Here is a 17,831-nt window from a genome sequence, read left to right as displayed (position 1 = left end):
AGTGTACAACAGAGTTTGTATTTCTTATAGCAGAGGCATTTATAATTAGATAGACTATTATGAAGACGTTCATGTTTTGGATTACACAGGGAGCCTAAACATGTGGGCAGAAGCTTGTATGTCAAAAGCCAGCAATAAATCATACTGGGTAAGTGAACTGTTTATTGGAAGAAACATGATCTGCTCAGGAGTGCCAGCAATTTTTCTTCAGCAAGTCTTGCCCCATGAGGCAGTTGCAGAGTTTAAAGGTCCCTGCCTTCCTGCAGCTGCCTAAGTCTCCTCTCTGCCTCTTGGCCTCCCTCCGATTCTGAATTTTCCTCTGCCACACCCTGTTACCTCTTCAGCTTCAAAACCTCCTCCTCCTCAGTCTTCTCCCTCTGACCATTCATCACCCTACCACCAATCTTGGAACTCCGAGTCTTCTTCCCTTGGGGGTTCTCCAGCTGGTACTGCCCACCATTTGTCTACATCCAATCAGTCTATGACATTGTAATTACTTGTAGCAGCTGTTGATTCTAAAATATGCTATGGCCAGGATAAGGCTACACAGCCACATGATATGGCTGCCAGCCTGCCCACTCTGGCAATGCATGGCAGCACCAGATAAGAACAAGGGCACTGCTATGACTGCTTTCCTATTCTCTGCAGCTGAACAAGAATCCCAGTATTCCTGGAACAAGGACAGTGATTTATTGAAAGGAATGGAATGTGGCTTTCCACCAGACAGCAGTTGTCGGAAGCCTTTAGCTTCACCCTTCTGACCACTTGGAAGCTTTTCCCCTAGTTTAAAGGGTTGTTCCACAGATGCATAGTCATCCTTTGATGGCAGGCAATTACGTGCACATTTGCCTGGGCCATGAAATCTTGCACCTCTGGCAAACTATCATCTCACATTACACAATTCCCAAACTGAATGCTTTGGAACAGGTAATTTCATATACAGTGGTACCTCGGGTTAAAAACTTATTTCGTTCTGGAGGTCCGTTCTTAACTCGAAACTGTTCTTAACCTGAGGCGCGCTTTCGCTAATGGGGCCTCCCATTGCCGCTGCGCCGCCAGCGCACGATTTCCGTTCTCATCCTGGGGCAAAGTTCTTAACCCGAGGTACTACTTCCGGGTTAGCAGCGTTTGTAACCCAAAGTGTTTGTAACCCAAAGCATTTGTAACCCAAGGTACCACTGTATTCAACTACCAGTTATAAAGTATACTGTCATAATGCTGTCAGACAAGAATGCGCAAAGTGAGGCATTAATTCTTTATTGTCAAAAGTACAGTAACAAGTCATGAAAAGGTATGCCCATTAGTCCTGCGCCTCTCAGCTAATCCTAGGTTTGCACCCGATGAGGCAGTTGCCGCAGCAGAGAGGCACACCCCCAACCTCAGCTTATGTATCTCCTCTATCCGAGCTGCACACAAGCAGGCGAAGACTCCGCCTTAGTGTAACCTTCTGCTCCTCCCACTTCAATCCGCTTCTGGTCCTGGGAGACAGTGAAGCAGCAGAGGTGAGGGCAGGAGGAGGAGGAGGTGTGGAATCCCTTGACTCTACATCGAGTTTTAAAAAAAATCTAGTGATATACCTGCTTTGCATGCTTCCCTGATATACTACAGTGGCATGCTATGCTTCATGTTTCCTTACTACTGTCCATTGGAATTCATTTATTTGCCCTTATTTTAATAGTATGACAATTTATGTCTATATATTGCACACTCCTCTGAAAAAGGTGTGTGCATGAGAGTGCATATACCCACCCACACCCACATATATATACTTGAGTCAACTTCACTTAATATATTAAAAAAAAGTATTATTTGTTAGCACTTGCAGTAAGAGCTCCACACAAGGTCTGTGATCTCTCTTTAGAACTGTGTTCCTTTAAACTAGAAGCCAGCACCAAGCAAAACGATTAAAGGACACTCAGACTTGGCACTTCCTTTGATACAATACTGCCCAATTTGCATGCTGGAAGAAGCTTCACATGCTACACCAAATCAAAACAAGATGACAAAGTCTACTTGAAAATTAGCATGACTTCAAAGAGAAGCAAGAATTACACTGCTCCGAGAATCACATATCAACTGTTTGACAAGATGCAAAGTATTGAAACAATCAGACTGATCGAATAACAACATTGGTAAGAATTACAACTGAGTAGCAGAACAATTAAATATTAGGGGCTTTTGAAGTAATATTTGGCAACATCAAATAATAATGAAATCTCCCCTTAAGTAATTTTGACATGAAGCAGGTGCCTTCGATGTACTCTTTCTAAGAGCCTGCTTCAAACATTTTTGTTTAGGTAAGCCTATTCAGGCACATATATGTTGGTGTGTTTTTAGCACTTTTTAGTTTACTGTTAATTCTAATTATGCTTTAAATGTTATAAATTGCTTGCTTTTCACTTTTTATTATAATATTTCTTGTAAATTTCAAAGAGGTTTTATTATAATCAAGCAGTATATAAATTTTGTTAAATAGTATTTCTTCAAAAGCAGTGGAAAATGTCTCTTTAGGATGAGAGCATTTCTTCCTAAACTGGCCTCATTTGCCTTCAGTGATCTCAGCACATAGCCAAATCTGACATCATGGCACGTCATAACCAATAATTGTGGTCACCAGAGTTCCAAAGTCATTGAGATCATTATTTGACTGATCCAAGAAACACTGCTCCAAAACTGACTTGGTTTCATTGGTCATTAGTGATGCTGTCATGTTGTAAAATCTAGCTGAATGCATCATTCTATTCATTGATTCCTACTCTACAGGCATTACCCATATGACTGTCTCACAAAGAAGACAACCCAGTAATAACATAAGAAAAAGACAACCACAATGGTGGAGGAGCATCAATAGATAGGAGAAATGAAGCTAGCGAATAAAGAAAAGTTAATACTTGCACAGGTAATATTTTGGAGGGAAATTTATGCCACAAACACACACATGCAGGAAAAATATTTACTCACTAGCAAAGGTATTTATACTCACCTCCCTGGTCCTGAAACTACACTACAGTTTTAGCCATACATTTATTTATTTATTGGTGTGATTTGTTTTTAATGTAAAAAAAATAGCACAACAGTCAATAACGAACTGTGAAAGCAATCTTCAAAACAAGACTAAAAACTAAAGTAAGCTAAAGCCAGACAATATTCAGAAATCAAGCCAAAGGCCTGGCAAAAATGTTTTAATATAGCCAAAAAAACAACACCCCCCCGAAAGGTTGTTCTTTCAGCGTATTTCATCACGTATTTCAAAGGTGGGTGCCAATACTCAGATTCACACAAAACGCACCTCAGAAAGAGGTGATGCTATTGGACAGGAAAGATGATACAGTCCTCTAGCTTTCCTGGTCCCCAGTCAGCAGCACACTGAGCTTTGCCCCTCCTCCTTTCAGTTACCGGCAGCAACACTCAACACTGGGAAGCAATGCTGTCCCACCAACTGCTCTTGTATCATTCACATACAAATGGCAGAAGATTCCAAACCTCTGGGTAATTTCCCTGTGGTTACTTGCAATGCCTAGCCACACAACTGTAGTTAAGAGCCCGTTCACGAATTCCTTTAAGGAAAACCGAGTATGAGTGTTGGGTGCACACCTCTCCCTTCACCACACGGAGGAATTAAGCCAATGAACAATGAGAATTATTTTAAAACACATGCAAAAGGTATCTGGCCATCCAATAAAGCCTCCCCCTTCCCAATTCTTTCAATGACAAATCCAGGTATTTTTGACCCCTTTGTGGGATCACAAGGTCCACCTCAGCACTGCCTATTGGAAAAGGGTGGCTGCATTGCCTGAGCACTGTGGAGGAGCAAGAACAAACAGCAGGATGAACCTGATGCTGAGTGGGAGGTGGGTTGAAGCAGTGGTGGAGATGAGGATGTCAGAATGTTGGTGGATGAAACAGTGAATAGACTTTCTAAAATTCTGCTGGACCAGCAAGAAGCTGGAACGATGCCAGGGGCTTCTGCTGCTTTTCTTCACTAGTCCCTCCTCCCTGCCATAAATGCATCAGTGACAGACTCAGTAATCACTAGTGGCAAAACTAGTGGTTTTAGGGACTCCAGTGGTGATGGGTCTGATGTGTGGACCCAAACAGATGGCCAAACACGTGAACCGCCACTGCAAGCCCTGCATTATTCTCAGGAAGAAACTGGATATCCAGGAGTATAATGTGTTCAAATAAGGTGGCATGAACCGCTTGATACTTTCACCCTGTGTGTGAGGGAGGGGATGAGTGTGTCCAAGACTCTTTACTGGGTTAAGAGTTCTTCCTGGAACATTAGCATTTCTAGTGTGATCAATTCCTCCTTCTTATATTAGCACTTCACCCTTCAGGCTGTCATACAGAGAGAAATGTCTCCAATATGTCCAAGGCATAGATGGGAAAGGAAAGTAATAGTTACTCAGTCAACATGCTATATACACTTCAAAAGATGAAATTTTTTATATACACTCAAGTTCATGATGTAAGAAAAAACGGTAACAATTCATTCCTTTAATTTATGACAAGTTCTTATCACAACAGAACTGTTTCCTGTAGAATGTGTGATGCTATTTGTCACAAACATACCACTTTAATAATTACCTGAAGTTGTTGTTCTAATGCAGCCGTAGCTTTGTCTCCACTAGCTTCATCTACTACAACAACCATATGTGTGAGGGAATTAACCTTGACTTGTTCCTGCTCCAAGGCTTCTTGAATGGCCTAAGACAAAAAGGGAGGAGAAAACCACACACACAAATCACTTATGTGTTATTACATACTTTGATGAAGTAAGCAGACTAGAAGTGGGGGGTGGGGGGACGACGACGACAATATTGTGAACAGAACTAGCAGAAAATTATGCCTTTACAGTGACATAGCATTCTATTTCCTCTTGCCCCCGCATCTTTTCCAGAGGGTTTCCTCTGATTTTGAGCATGCGGGGAGGGAGACTGCATAGGGGAGGAGACCGGAAAGCTCCAGAAATGTTGGGTATCGCCCAATATCTTCCTCCTTTTCACAAACCTTCAAGATATGCAATCCTAAATATTTTCCCTAGGCAGTATAATTGCAATCCTTTACACACTTACCAGGGAGTAAGCCCCAATTAGCTCAATAGGACCCATCTTTTTGTCAAGGGCACTCCCCAGCCAAAGGAATGCACATGCCAGATAGTTAACTCTTTATTGTCAAAGCTGGCACTTACAGTCACTTCTATGGCTCGGAATACCCACACACACCAGTCCAGCATCTAAGCAGCCATTCCCAGGTCTGCGCTCTATGGAGCAGTTGCAGCAACAGGAGACAAGTCCCCTTCCACAAGTTTAGGTACCTTCCCTCAATGGGCTGCATGCATGTAGCCAGAGACAATACCTATGTGGAAAGCTTCCTCTGCTCATCCCTCTTCAATCCCCTCCTGGTTCTGGGGACAGTGGTACAGGAGTGGGTGGGGACGCACCCAGCCCTACACTTGCAATGACCTGCCTCTTCCTCCTCTTCTTCTGACTGATCCTGTGGTCCACCTCCCAGCTCTGAAGCTGCCCCTGCTTCTTGCTTCCTACCTAGTACAGTTCTCCACAATTCACTGACCCCCCTCTCCAGCCCCACTTCCCTCTAGAGGCGCACACTCATCTGTGTCCTGCCAGTCCCTGACACCTTTGAGTAAACACGCACAACATTATACTACAAACATTACAATTACCGTAGTGCTTAGTGAATATATATCCATGTGGTATGGCTATAAAGATGTTTTAGCTGCCTGTTTCAGAGGGCAATAATAATGTTTCCCTTAAACAGAGTGTGTGGACTTTATTCTTTCTCTGGTGGGAATGCTTTTTATTAGCACTCATGAGTCTGGTATTAAATGGTTATACTGTATTGACTTCTGAGGCGCTTCCTTTGGTGCTTTTCATCAGCTGAGATGGAGAAGTTTGCCTAACCATTGCTCAGCTCTTTTATCCAATTGCAGGCAGGGGGGCACGGTGTGAATCAACCTAAAAGTCCTGGGACCTATCACAGGTTTTTGAAGGCTTTGGGGAAAGGGAATATAATCAGTGCTTTAGGTATTATAATTAATCTCATTTCTTTAATCTGGGCTTTAAATCAAAGAATCACAGCCCCCAAATGGTAAATAAATGCATAATTAAATAATAAAGTGTACCAGAACCAAGAAAATTGGTCTCTTTCCTACAGTAGCTCTTCACTTTCTCTCTAGGGGATAGAATGGTTTTTCACAACAAATTAAAAATTAAATTGTGAAATGCAACAAAAGAATCCAAAGGATATAAGAAAAAGCGAGACTGCTCTAAGGTAACTTTCCAAACTCTATTTTTGTCCAATCTCCATCAGCGCTCCTGCTGGGAGAGGAGAGTGGAATTTACAACAGAATTTATTCTTGCAAAATTCAGCATATACAGAGGAAACCAGTATGTTGGATGGGATGCAAGATTATGGTAGCTTGATGTATTCAAGAGAACACTGTCAACATATATTGTTTTGTAATATCATGTACCATATTTGATACTGTCTAAGAAATGACTTATGCCAAGGAAATAATGGCAGTGTCACCATCCTTCACCAGAAAGAAAGAATAACTTAATCTTGTGACACTTAAGCTGGTTTGCAATAACATATATACAGATCACACAATTCAGTATCCTGTAATCATAAGCCCTGAACCAAAATTGATTTGTTTACATGTTTAATATGTTAATCAGACTGAGTTTGAAAATCAACAGCTTCTAGCTGACTCACGTTTCAACCTGCTGCAAATTTTCACATAAACACCAAAAGTTAAGACTTGGAGGTAGAGTTTACAGTTTATTAATTTGAATTAGTATTTCTATATTCTACTCTTCACCTCATGGAACATTTATTTTCTGCCATGGATGCTGGGACTGGTAGCAATTCTTCCAGTCCCTGGTGAGGAAAGATGCTTAGATGGGGCCTGGAAGTGCCTCCAATCACAGCTGCCTGCCTCACAGCAAGGGCTATTTTTCTGTTTGAGCAGGGGACTTGAGAAGAAGGGAATAGAAATAGTGCTCAACCCTCACCAATTATGCTACTGTCCATGAATGAAAGTTCATCTCTTGAGTTCATCTTTGCACTATAAATGTAGATTAACTATGCTATAAAGGGGAAGAACTTGGTGCATAATGTACCTTAGCTCTCTATTGGACAGTTAAGGAAAACACACTGAGGTTAACAGCGCTTGGTCAGAGTGAATACAATGTTTCCATGTCAATGGCGTTTTAATTGTCTGCCATAATGTCAGTGGTACTTACTGCTAATGTTAAGTGGCACACCTTCTACTAGGGATAGCATTCAAAGCAATCCCTTTTGTTATGCATTTGGTAACTTTATTTGCATCCCAACCTAGTGGGAGAAACATCATTGTTGGTTGGAAAATTTAAGATTTAGGTACCAGTACTCCAGAGGACTTAGGGACGCGGGTGGCGCTGTGAGTTAAACCACAGAGCCCAGGACTTGCCAATCAGGAGGTCAGCAGTTTGAATCCCAGCGACAGTGTGAGCTCTCGTTGCTCGGTCCCTGCTCCTGCCAACCTAGCAGTTCGAAAGCACGTCAAAGTGCAAGTAGATAAATAGGTACTGCTCCAGCAGGAAGGTAAACGGCATTTCCGTGCGCTGCTCTCGTTCGCCAGAAGCGGCTTAGTCATGCTGGCCACATGACCTGGAAGCTGTACCCTTGGCCAATAAAGCGAGATGAGAGTCGCAACCCCAGAGTCGGCCACGACTGGACCTAATGGTCAGGGGTCCCTTTACCTTTTACTTCAGAGGACATGCCTTTGAGGGCAAGCCAAGACTACCACCTTCTGACAAGAACTCAAATATAGTTACAGGAGGGGAACTACTCATATAGAAGGTCAAAGGGATTTTGGAAGTCTCATTGATCTCTTTATCTTCCACAATGTACTTTTTAGATAACTAGACATTCTGGTCAGCTCATAGGCTCCAGAAGATGCTTCCTTCTGTACTAGAAGAATGTTAAGATTAATGTAGAAGCCCTGGCCTTAAGAGTGAACCATCTGATTGATTCTAGTTTATTTAAGTGAATGATCACTATTTTAAGGTCTGTTTCCCCTATCTGGGTTAAGAAAAAGAAAATGAAACATTAGGAGCTGAGCCAAGTGTTAAATTTGACAGATGAGGCAAATAATGCAGACAAAAAAGTAACCATTAATGCAGCATTTACCTTCAAGGACAAAAGAATTAATCATCCTTTTCGGGAAGGAAATAAAAGGTTACAAAACACATCAGAGAGAAGTGAAGGAAAATAATTATGGTGATGGTATTAGATAACAGACCTAAAGAGAAGCAGACATTGTTGCTGACCTCTCTACCTACAAAAACACCATGGATCCACTAATCCAGGAATCCAAACTCTTCCCATCGAGCTAGTACCCTGTCTCAACAGCTATAAGTGAATGGCATTTCCACTCTGATATTGGAACGTATGGATGCAGAATAGGTTAGATGCACAGGAGAAACCTTGCTGTATCATTCAGGTAAAATTTGTGTCTGTCATCTTCATTATATAATTTTTGGCAAAAGCTAAACATGTGCTTCTTTACCCTAGCTTTTTGACACATGAGATGTATAGGAATTACCTTATTTCTGTGGTTGTAAGTAGTTTTAAACTGTTTGTGTTTTAATTACTTTAACCAGTGCTGTGACCTTACAGTGAAATGAGAAAGGGGAGGAGGTGAAGAAGAAGAAGAAGAAGAAGAAGAAGAAGAAGAAGAAGAAGAAGAAGAAGAGGAGGAGGAGGAGGGGGAGGGGGAGGAGGAGGAGGAGGAGGAGGAGGAGGAGGATCTGGTTCATGAAACCAAAATGTTTCTTTGCCCCTGCCTTGGAGAACTACTGAATCCAGCCAGTGGAAGAACAGAGCAAGGGTATCACTGTGATCTGTATGGCACACCTGGAACTTAAATGTGCATAAAATGTTATGACCCTTTCAGATTGCTTTGCTAAGATCAATATGTACAGCAATAAATAGGTATATGTATGTGGGGAAACTAATTTTTATGTACTGCTATAGTGAGTGTGATGTTCAGTCAAACACTACCCAGCCTATTTATGAATAATAATAGTATATTAATTGTCATTCTATTTTAATTAGTCATGAAAAGTTGCATTCATTTATAATGGTTTATGTATTTTATTTATAGGAGGAATCAAGTTGTCAACCAAAGTAAACCCATTCACTCAAACTGGATATAGGCTTAGGCTGGCATTCTTTATGTATAGCAGAAGCTAACAACAAAAAAGACAGTTGTACTAAAGTCTTTTGTTCACTATGTGCTAGCTTGTTGTTTTTATAATTAAATTCATTTTTCAAAAACATTCCACATCTTTTCCAATACAAAGGCAGGCACTCAGTTAGAATACTTTACAGTGCTCGGGGGCTGCATGCTCAGAGTCCCAGCACTGCTAATGAGATTAGAAATCCCAATTATAATAACTAATAGTGTCGATTTGCAACTGGAGGACTCTAGAAGGAAAGCACAAGATAGCAAAAGAAACCAGGGGAATAATAAAATCTGAAATGTTATTATTGTGTTTTCCAGTAAATAGTATATTGAAATTCCCTTTTCCCTTAGCACCCCAGCCCACTTTTTATTCTGTGAATAATGGCTGTGTGAAAGAAAGAAGAAAATGATGAGAATCCTGGACTTATTAATAGAAAATCCAGAATTTCTGTGTCATGTTCTGAAGGTTTTGTTCAGTTTCGATCTAGATTTGCTTTTATTAAATGTTTCAATTTCCCAAGAATACTATGTTGGCATTTTCTCAAATATATATATATTTAATTTACATATCCACTAGAAACAAATGGACTCAAGAAATTTGTTGACTTTGCTTACCTTATGCTCTTCTACCTGCCGCTTTAAGTCCTCCAAATCAGGTCCCAAGGGCTCTGACTCTATCCTTTTTGTTCTTTCTTCTGTTTTAGCTAACCATTCAGAGAGTTGGCTTAGCTGCTGATTTTGTAAATCCATCAGAATGCGGTGCAAACTGGGAAAATATGTTTTTAAAAGCACAGCGAGTTAAAGTCAAGCAGATGTAACATATGATACACCTGTCCATTGTTTACTATAGGCCACAATTAATTGTTTACCATAGCCTCATGTTAGTCATACCAATAAACTTTTTTTTAAAAATAAACTTTTGATGAGGAGTTCACAAATAAAGGAACAGGGTGTGGTTGCTTCCATGCTATAGTCCAGGGGTCAGCAAACTTTTTCAGCAGGGGGCCGGTCCACTGTCCCTCGGACCTTGTGGGGGGATGGACTATATTTTGAAGAAGAAAAAATGAACGGATTCCTATGCCCCCACAAATAACCCAGAGATGCATTTTAAATAAAAGGGCACATTCTACTCATGTTAAAACACACTGATTCCTCAACTGTCCATGGGCTGGATTTAGAAGGTGATTGGGCCGGATCTGGCCCCTGGGCCTTAGTCATTTATAAGAAACTGCTAAGAAACTGCTTTCTTTTGTATTTTAACACATTTACATTTCTTTATTCATTTATTATATCCAGCATTTCACCATTTGTTTTCAAAGTGGCTTGCAGCAATATAAAATACATAATATTGAAAATGTAAAACATGTATTAAACTCCAAAATTGTAAATCTCAATGATTTAAACTCTAACAAGGAAAAAATGAAAATACCTGAGAAGCATTCAGGGTGCAAAGGCTCAATTTTATCTTATTCTACACTGCTCTGATAGCTTTTGGCTGTGAATAGGTTTATAAATCTGCAAATATATATAAATACTTCCCCTCAATAAATTTAAATGGAAGTTTTACTTATTGCATAACATAGTACGAATTCTCCATGGCCAAGGTTCTTCTGCATGTGCATTATGGCCATTGCTGCCATCTGAACATTGACCAGGTAGTGTGGAAAGGTAACCAACATATTTATCCCCCTCCCACCCCCCAAAAAGGAAACTTGCAGAGGTCATTGGGTGTGCTGAAGCTACCATTCCCGATGACCCCTGGGAAATTAGGCTGGGAGCTGTATACAGCCTTTGGGCTGCAGGTTCTCCACCACAATTCTATTCTATTTATGAAATGTTCCATTCAGCAAAGGTTCCTTCCAATGTTAATTGCTTCCTGCTTGCAATTCTTCTCTTTTATTGCTTACTGCTGTGTGCAGCAGTGGCATTACTAATGGAAAACATTGCTTATTGTTCCTTATTGTTATAGTTTCTGTTCTAAGTTTTGATGGTTGAATTATTTTATTGTTTGAGTTGTGTGGGACCACCCAGGCGACCTCATTAATTGGACACTCAGTAATGGTCCAAAAGAAATATATACCTCCACAAGAATGGAAATTGTCCTTAAAAGGCAACTAAGAGATACTATTGAAGTGGTAATTAACAGGCAGTCCTGCTGCCACCAAAGGACATGCCATTAAAGGGCAGAAACTAAAGGGCAGAACCTGCAAAGAAAATATGTAATTAATAGAATCCCTAATATGTCTCAATAGCACTTGACATATCCATACTAGCACCAAAATTCCATTAAATTTTCTTTTTAACGTGGGCCACAAAACAGATCTAGAACAGGGTCATCTAGTCCAACCCACTGCAATGCAGGAATCTCAGTTAAAGCATCCATGACAGATGGCCATCCAAACATGTTTACAATGTCATCTAGATGCAGCATAAAAGTTATATTTAAAAAGATGGTAACATCAAATAAAATAGAATTTCCTTGAAGCAGATATGTATTTAATGGTAATCAGTGGTAATCAAAATTATTTTTCCTTAAGAACCATTCATATTACAGTAGATTGATGATACAGCATGTTAAAACACAGAGATTTCTAGTAATATTTTAACTACAGTGAAATGGCCAAAGTGTTATACTCATTATTCAATAACCAGTTTTAAGGCTCACAAAAATCAACAACTGGACTATTGATAGGGCAAAATCCTTCTCACTGGAAATGTCAATGAAAAAGAATTATGCCTCAGAATACTAGTCACTTTACATATTAGAAAAACAACACTTTGCTTGCCTTTGGGGAATTTTCAGATTATGGTCATGATCCACAGAATCTCCTTGGGTTTAATTAGAACATGTGAAGAGAAATGACCAAAACCATATTCACTTAAATGTTGAATACTTTTAGGACTGGTATAATTACACTGTATTAACTGATTTCCCTATATAATAATGTCAAAGAAGCAAATATTTTGACTTCTGAGAAAGGGTCAAATCCAGATAGAGATCCAAGTCCCTGCTATAACTGTTGCAACACAAACAACTACAACTGTATTATGTGAGACTAGTATGTCTCTACCATTCCCTAAATATCCCAGTGCATTTTTTTGCATCAGTATTAATGGGATAACAGCAAGACAGAGAAAGAATACAAACAGTGGTGGCTCTTTTTCTTCTTTCACCTCTTCCCTGTCCTACAAAACAACCCAACATTTTGAATCTTTAACAGCCAGGAGAGGTTGTTGGTTTTTTGGGGGGTGGGGGTGGGGGTGGGGAGAAGGAAGTAACCTTCCCAAACAATTGTGAAGACTTATGTTGTTGTTTAGTCGTTTAGTTGTGTCCGACTCTTCGTGACCCCATGGACCAGAGCACGCCAGGCTTATAGTGGACCAGAGGACGCCAGGCTTATAAGTGAAGACTTATAGGGGGCTGTCAATTCTGGAATGCTTTATTATTGAATTATATGGTGAATAATACATACCATGGGATGAAACTAAGAAGAGGACAGAGAATTCCTTTGTCAATTCATATTTATCTAAGCAAGGGATGGGATACCTCAGGCATGGGGACACCAAATGCGGCCCTTTAAGGCTCTCTGTTTGGCCCTTGGGATTCTTAGAAAGCCACGTCTTCCCTCACCAGCCACACTCTGTGACTGACTCAAGTGCTTTATCAAGTCATTCTAAGTCCTTTGTTTTTAGTTTCCGACCACCAGTGTGCCTCAACTACACTACAAAAATAAAGAGGACAACTCTTATCATGTTAAACTAGTGTTAATATTTATCATTTATCTTTTTTCACAACCCCGCACCCCACCCCCACCCCACAAGTTATTTGTTAAGACCATTTGAGAGATTTAGAATGACTGGCCAATTCACAGTTTCTTCTGGGCTCTTAGGCAACTCTGAATAATGTGTTTTTGATAGCCTCTGAGATAGCTAAGGAAAAGTCCATATATTTATAGACCCAGTATTTCAAATATACCGTTTCATTCTGTGTCATATTATATCAAACTGTGGTGAAATGTTGCTATTTACTTTAGTAATCAGCTTCCAGTCTCTCAGCCCAGAAGCAAATGGATTTCAATCACATACAAAAAAGAATTGCTACGATATGGCAACGGTTTAATTATAACATGGTATATCAATGTTTATTGAGACAAGGAACATTATGGTTGAAAGTGATTTTTTAAAGCGATTTTTTCCACCACTTTTTTTGTATGAAGTTTTTCTCTAACCTTTCACACATTTATTTTAGTTAATGCTTAACAGAAGGTCTAATACTGAAATCTAATTTAAGGACAATTATGAAATCTTTGCAATGTGCTTCGATGTTAAACCAGCCTTTTTGTTCTCAAAATATCCATAACTTAATTTGTCATGGCAAGACCTTTTACTAAAGAGATTCAATTTTTAAAGCCTTCATGCATTATTTTGTTGCCAATTATGCAAGAGAGTCAAAATATTGGTATCTATGAGGGCAGGAAGCTTTAACGAGTAGGTGAAAAACCTTTAGCAGATTAACCAGTAAAGAGCAAAAGTAAGAACACAATAGTTCAATATTTTTTTGTTTTGTTCTGGTGCATTATTATATCGATGAATAAAAATATATTTTAAAAATAACATATATACATTTTCCTTCTAATAATTCTGGTCAATATACTTGTATCCCAGTAACGCTGTCAAGATTAAGGATAGGCACCAACTCATTTAATGACATGAGATTCACCATCTGGCATCACATGACATTGCAAGTCATGATGATTATATTTATTTATTGAAAGTAGTTCTATGCCCCTGTTCCCCACAGAATGGTTTACCTAAGATTGTTGCAACAATATCACGCCCCCCCCCCAAAAAAAATCACCATAAAATTGAAATATGACTGTTTACTTGAAAGTTGCAACTTATTCAAATAAAAACATCTTGAAGGTCCCAGGCCACAGAGAGGTTAGGCTGGCCTCAACTAGAGCCAGAGCTTTTTCGACTGCGGCTCCAACCTGGTGGAATGCCCTGTCGCAAGAGACAAGGGCCCTGCAGGACTTGACATCTTTTCGCAGGGCCTGTAAGACAGAGCTGTTCCACCAGGCCTTTGGTCAGGGCGCAGCCTGACTCCCTCCTTTGGCAATCTCTACAAAGCTTTAGTCTATGGTTGCCATCAATTTGTATTTTAATTAATTTTTAGAATGTATTTATAATGTTGTATTGTTTTATTGTTGTTAGCCGCCCTGAGCCCGGCTTCGGCTGGGGAGGGCGGGATATAAATAAAATTTATTATTATTATTATTATTATTATTATTATTATTATTATTATTATTATTTTTCCCCTCCTCTCTGCAGGGTAAGAATTTGCTATGGTGGCAGTTAGAAGAAAGAGGGGCCACCACTGGGGAGCTGAGTGGTGGCAGTTTATCAGATTGTTCTTCTCCTGTCCCATCAGGGCAAGATGGCAGACTGTATTATACATGCCACAGCGCAAACTATCTATGATTCCATTCTATAACCAAGTATTCTTCCAGCACAGGGGGCTAATCTCTTATCCCCAATGTCTGAACCAGTCAAGCCCAGCAATTCTTGCCAGTTTTGTTCTTCAGATTACTAGGGTTTACTGCTTTCCCAAGGCTTTTCCTTACTGATTCTTCTGGACATAAGTAGCTTTATTTTGATAGGATGCTTTCCTCAATCAAAATAATTATAGTTTACCCAAAGAGAGGAAAATGATATACTATTACATTGTCCTCAAGCATTTATTTGCTTCAAGGACAAAACTGATTATCCCAATACCTTTCATACTGTTGGGAACTTGTCATTTGAAGCAAGTGATGCATATCAGGGCAAAAGAATTTGTAAGCTCACATATACACTGAACTGTTGGTGACTAACCAAGAAAAAGATTTTGGGAGTCATGACCGATAAACACCATTAAAACTTTTAACCCAGTCTGTGCCAGAAATATAAGAAACTCCGTATCGGGAATTACTTATTCCTCTATTTCTATTAACATTTGTAACCCACATTTCTCTCTTACTAAATGGAGCAGATGACAAACCATGCAAAACAATAATCCAGTCAATTAAAACACAATAAATTCAGCAAAACAACACACTAAGGCAAAAAATAATAATGGTACATTCAAGAGGCTCTCTTAAAGAATGGAAAGTTCAAAAAGGAGTAGGTTGTCCTTATGTGTAAAGGGATTGAAAATAAGATGGCTAATATTACCAAAGACTTTACACATATCTAAAGTGTGGCCCTGTTTGGAATATGGAGTGTGATTCTGATTTCCCAATCAGGGAGTATTATGGAGCTATAAAAACTGAAGAAAACCAACACACATTTGATTTCACATCAGGTGGCTTTCAGCGTTAAACACAATAAATCATTAACAATAATCACTATAAAAAACAACCAGTTTTTATGAATAAAAAATACAATTGTACCTACCTGAAGTGTCATTTTCCATTCCCCATGAAAGTCCAGCTGATCGGGCAGAGCCACTAATCTGCTGACTTTTCATGGCAGGAATGGGAAAAGTAACACTAGACATCAAAATTGTGCGATAAAATTGGTTGACAGGAGAGGCAAATAAAAGTACTTCTTTACATAGCGCAAAAGATAGAAACAGCTGCCATGAAAGATGGTGACACTCACCAGCATGGCTTGCTTTAAAACAGGAGTAGCTAATCCTCTTTTTGGCACCAGGACTGCAGTCACCCAGGGCCAACCACGTGGGGCCACATACCAGTGGTGGATGTGGTCAGAACACACTGCCATGTACACATGTGTGCGCACACACAGAGAAAACAGTTTATCCAATGACTGTGGTCGGGGAAACATACATCCCCTTTACTATGCTCACCGCAGTTCTGTGTGTACTTTAAAAAAAGTTTTTTGGTGGCGCTGTGGTTTAAACCACAGAGCCTAGGGCTTGCCGATCAGAAGGTCGGCGGTTCAAATCCCCGCAACGGGGTGAGCTCCCGTTGCTCAGTCCCTGCTCCTGCCAACCTAGCAGTTCGAAAGCACATCAAAGTGCAAGTAGATAAATAGGTACCGCTCGAGCAGGAAGGTAAACAGCGTTTCCATGCGCTGCTCTGGTTCGGCAGAAGCGGCTTAGTTATGCAGGCCACATGACCCGGAAGCTGTACGCCGGCTCCCTCAGCCAATAAAGCGAGATGAGCTCCGCAACCCCAGAGTTGTCCGTGACTGGACTTAACGGTCAGGGGTCCCTTTAGCTTTTTACTGAAATCAGAGTAGTCTGGGAGGGCCAGAAAAATGTGCTTGCAACAATAGTTACCCTTGCTTCACAAGGTGATGAGACAATTTCATGGGAGCTAAATGAAACCTCCCCATTAAGAGGCAATATCACCACTGGCAAGCAGTTGCATAAGAGGCAACCATAGGGGAGCGCTCACCTTTATATGCAGCTTACAGGCTTCCTTGAGGTATCCTGTTGGAAGCAGGATGTTTAACAAAATCTGGACTGTTCCCGCAGGACTATTTTATATTCTTATTTGTAAATTAAAACATGCTAACCCCATTTTAAGAATAGTTTCTACCAGTGAGCTGGCAGCTTTTTTAAAAACCCAACTGATCTCTGTGACCTTGTGAATCAGAAATCAATCTGTATACTCCAGCTACAGATACCTAATGTTCAAGGGAAGCACAGAACAACTGATATCAAAACGCACCAAATACCCATCACATATATATTTTAATGTCGACCTGTCTGAGGACACTGTGAACACACAACTAGGGCCAAGTTTATTTTAATAATAGTGTTTTAAATACATCCACACAACACATGCCTATTTTCTAAGTACATAAATATGACTGTTCCGTTTTTAAACTGGCAGTATTTTTCATCAGTCCTTGCAGTTCTGAAATTATTTAAACACTGTGTATTTGATTGGGAATACTGTCAAATCTTTTGTTCTGATGTAAGTATGGGTCTCGTACTATTTTAACAATACACCTTTTTCCTTAACAAAAGGTGAGGAGAGAATAGGAAATTATAGTTTTGGAACTGGAATAGAAAGCAGTACACCCAGTTGAAATGACATAATCAACCATAAGTGTATTAAAAAAAAGAAGTTGCTTTTAAAAAGAAACCTACAAATATAGGACAAACTCTCATTGCAATATGGGAGCTCCATTAATCGAGCTCTACTGTAAATGATAATTATGCCATTAATCTCATCATAGTTTAAAGCAGCTTATCATCACACTGTTCTAGGCTGTTTTTTATCTTAGGTTCTGTCAGATTTGTGTGATTCTGAAGTAAAATTCCAATTGAACTAAATCAGAAATGGCTTTGATTATCGCTCTTGGAACCGCTCTCACTCACTTAAAGCACAGGGTACACATCTGACTAGCTTCAGTTTTCACATCCCTTGCTCTAGTGAACTCCAAGATGGCATTAGCACTTTATCTGAAGGCCTATCAACCAGTTCTTTGCTGTTGGTCAGGTATAAGTCCAGAGTAGTAGAGTCCCTTGTTGCTTTCTTTACCTTCTAAGAGATTAAATTGTCAGCAAGACTAGGCAAGAATTAATTGGACACTGTTCTGTTCCAGATGATGATCCATGTAG

General features: G+C 39.9%; 1 protein-coding gene across 9 annotated transcripts in view; it reads right to left on the bottom strand.

Annotated features, from left to right (window-relative positions):
• The window catches only part of DMD (dystrophin), a 985,465-nt gene that overhangs the window by 598,748 nt on the left and 368,886 nt on the right, over window positions 1-17,831 (bottom strand). For all 9 annotated transcript variants that reach the window (XM_077927390.1, XM_077927397.1, XM_077927392.1 and 6 more), the window contains exons 12-13: window positions 9,869-10,019; window positions 4,588-4,707 (exon numbers count right to left, since the gene is read on the bottom strand). In XM_077927390.1, coding sequence (XP_077783516.1) covers window positions 4,588-4,707; window positions 9,869-10,019 — 271 coding nt within the window. The remainder of the gene's footprint in view (window positions 1-4,587; window positions 4,708-9,868; window positions 10,020-17,831) is intronic.

The sequence above is a fragment of the Podarcis muralis genome, chromosome 4 (genome assembly GCF_964188315.1).
Source record: "Podarcis muralis chromosome 4, rPodMur119.hap1.1, whole genome shotgun sequence".
In the NCBI taxonomy this organism is placed as follows: Eukaryota; Metazoa; Chordata; class Lepidosauria; order Squamata; family Lacertidae; genus Podarcis; species Podarcis muralis.
Note: the sequence above shows the minus strand (reverse complement) of the source record. Positions and strands in the feature narration are given on the sequence as shown.